Genomic DNA, 407 nt, shown 5'->3' on the forward strand with positions numbered 1-407 from the left:
GGGGAGAGCCTCGTCCGGCCGCGGCAGCCGCGGCATGGAGATGCTGCCGAGGGCAAGGTGGGTCCCGAGCGAGTCCTTTCAGGATGTCCCATGCCCCGGTGGGAGGGAAGCTCTAGCAGAGGACGAGGGGAACCGCCAGCTTGCCGAGGGGCTGCAGGCGGTGCCGGAGGTGCCAGGCGGTGCGTGTCTCCCCACCGCAGATGGTGAACGTGTACCGGGCGCACCAGCACTCCTGTTTCCTCTACCTGGGCAGCATCTTGGTGGACGAGTACGGCATGGAGGAGGGCTGCCGGCAGGGACTGCTCGATATGCTGCAGGTGAGCGCCCCCCCGGGGACGGCGGGTTTGGTTCCCGCTTATCTACATCATCCAAGCACCGAGGCGTTGAGGTTGGCAAAGAACTTGAAG

The 407-nt window shown here is 66.1% G+C and overlaps 1 protein-coding gene across 1 annotated transcript in view; it reads left to right on the forward strand.

The window, feature by feature from the left end:
* Nucleotides 1-407, forward strand: part of TNPO3 (transportin 3) — a 33543-nt gene that overhangs the window by 29971 nt on the left and 3165 nt on the right. The window contains exon 18 of the mRNA XM_009883038.1: nucleotides 157-317. Within this exon, the coding sequence (XP_009881340.1) occupies nucleotides 157-317 (161 nt within the window). The remainder of the gene's footprint in view (nucleotides 1-156; nucleotides 318-407) is intronic.

Source organism: Charadrius vociferus, unplaced genomic scaffold (assembly GCF_000708025.1).
Source record: "Charadrius vociferus isolate BGI_N301 unplaced genomic scaffold, ASM70802v2 scaffold32, whole genome shotgun sequence".
In the NCBI taxonomy this organism is placed as follows: Eukaryota; Metazoa; Chordata; class Aves; order Charadriiformes; family Charadriidae; genus Charadrius; species Charadrius vociferus.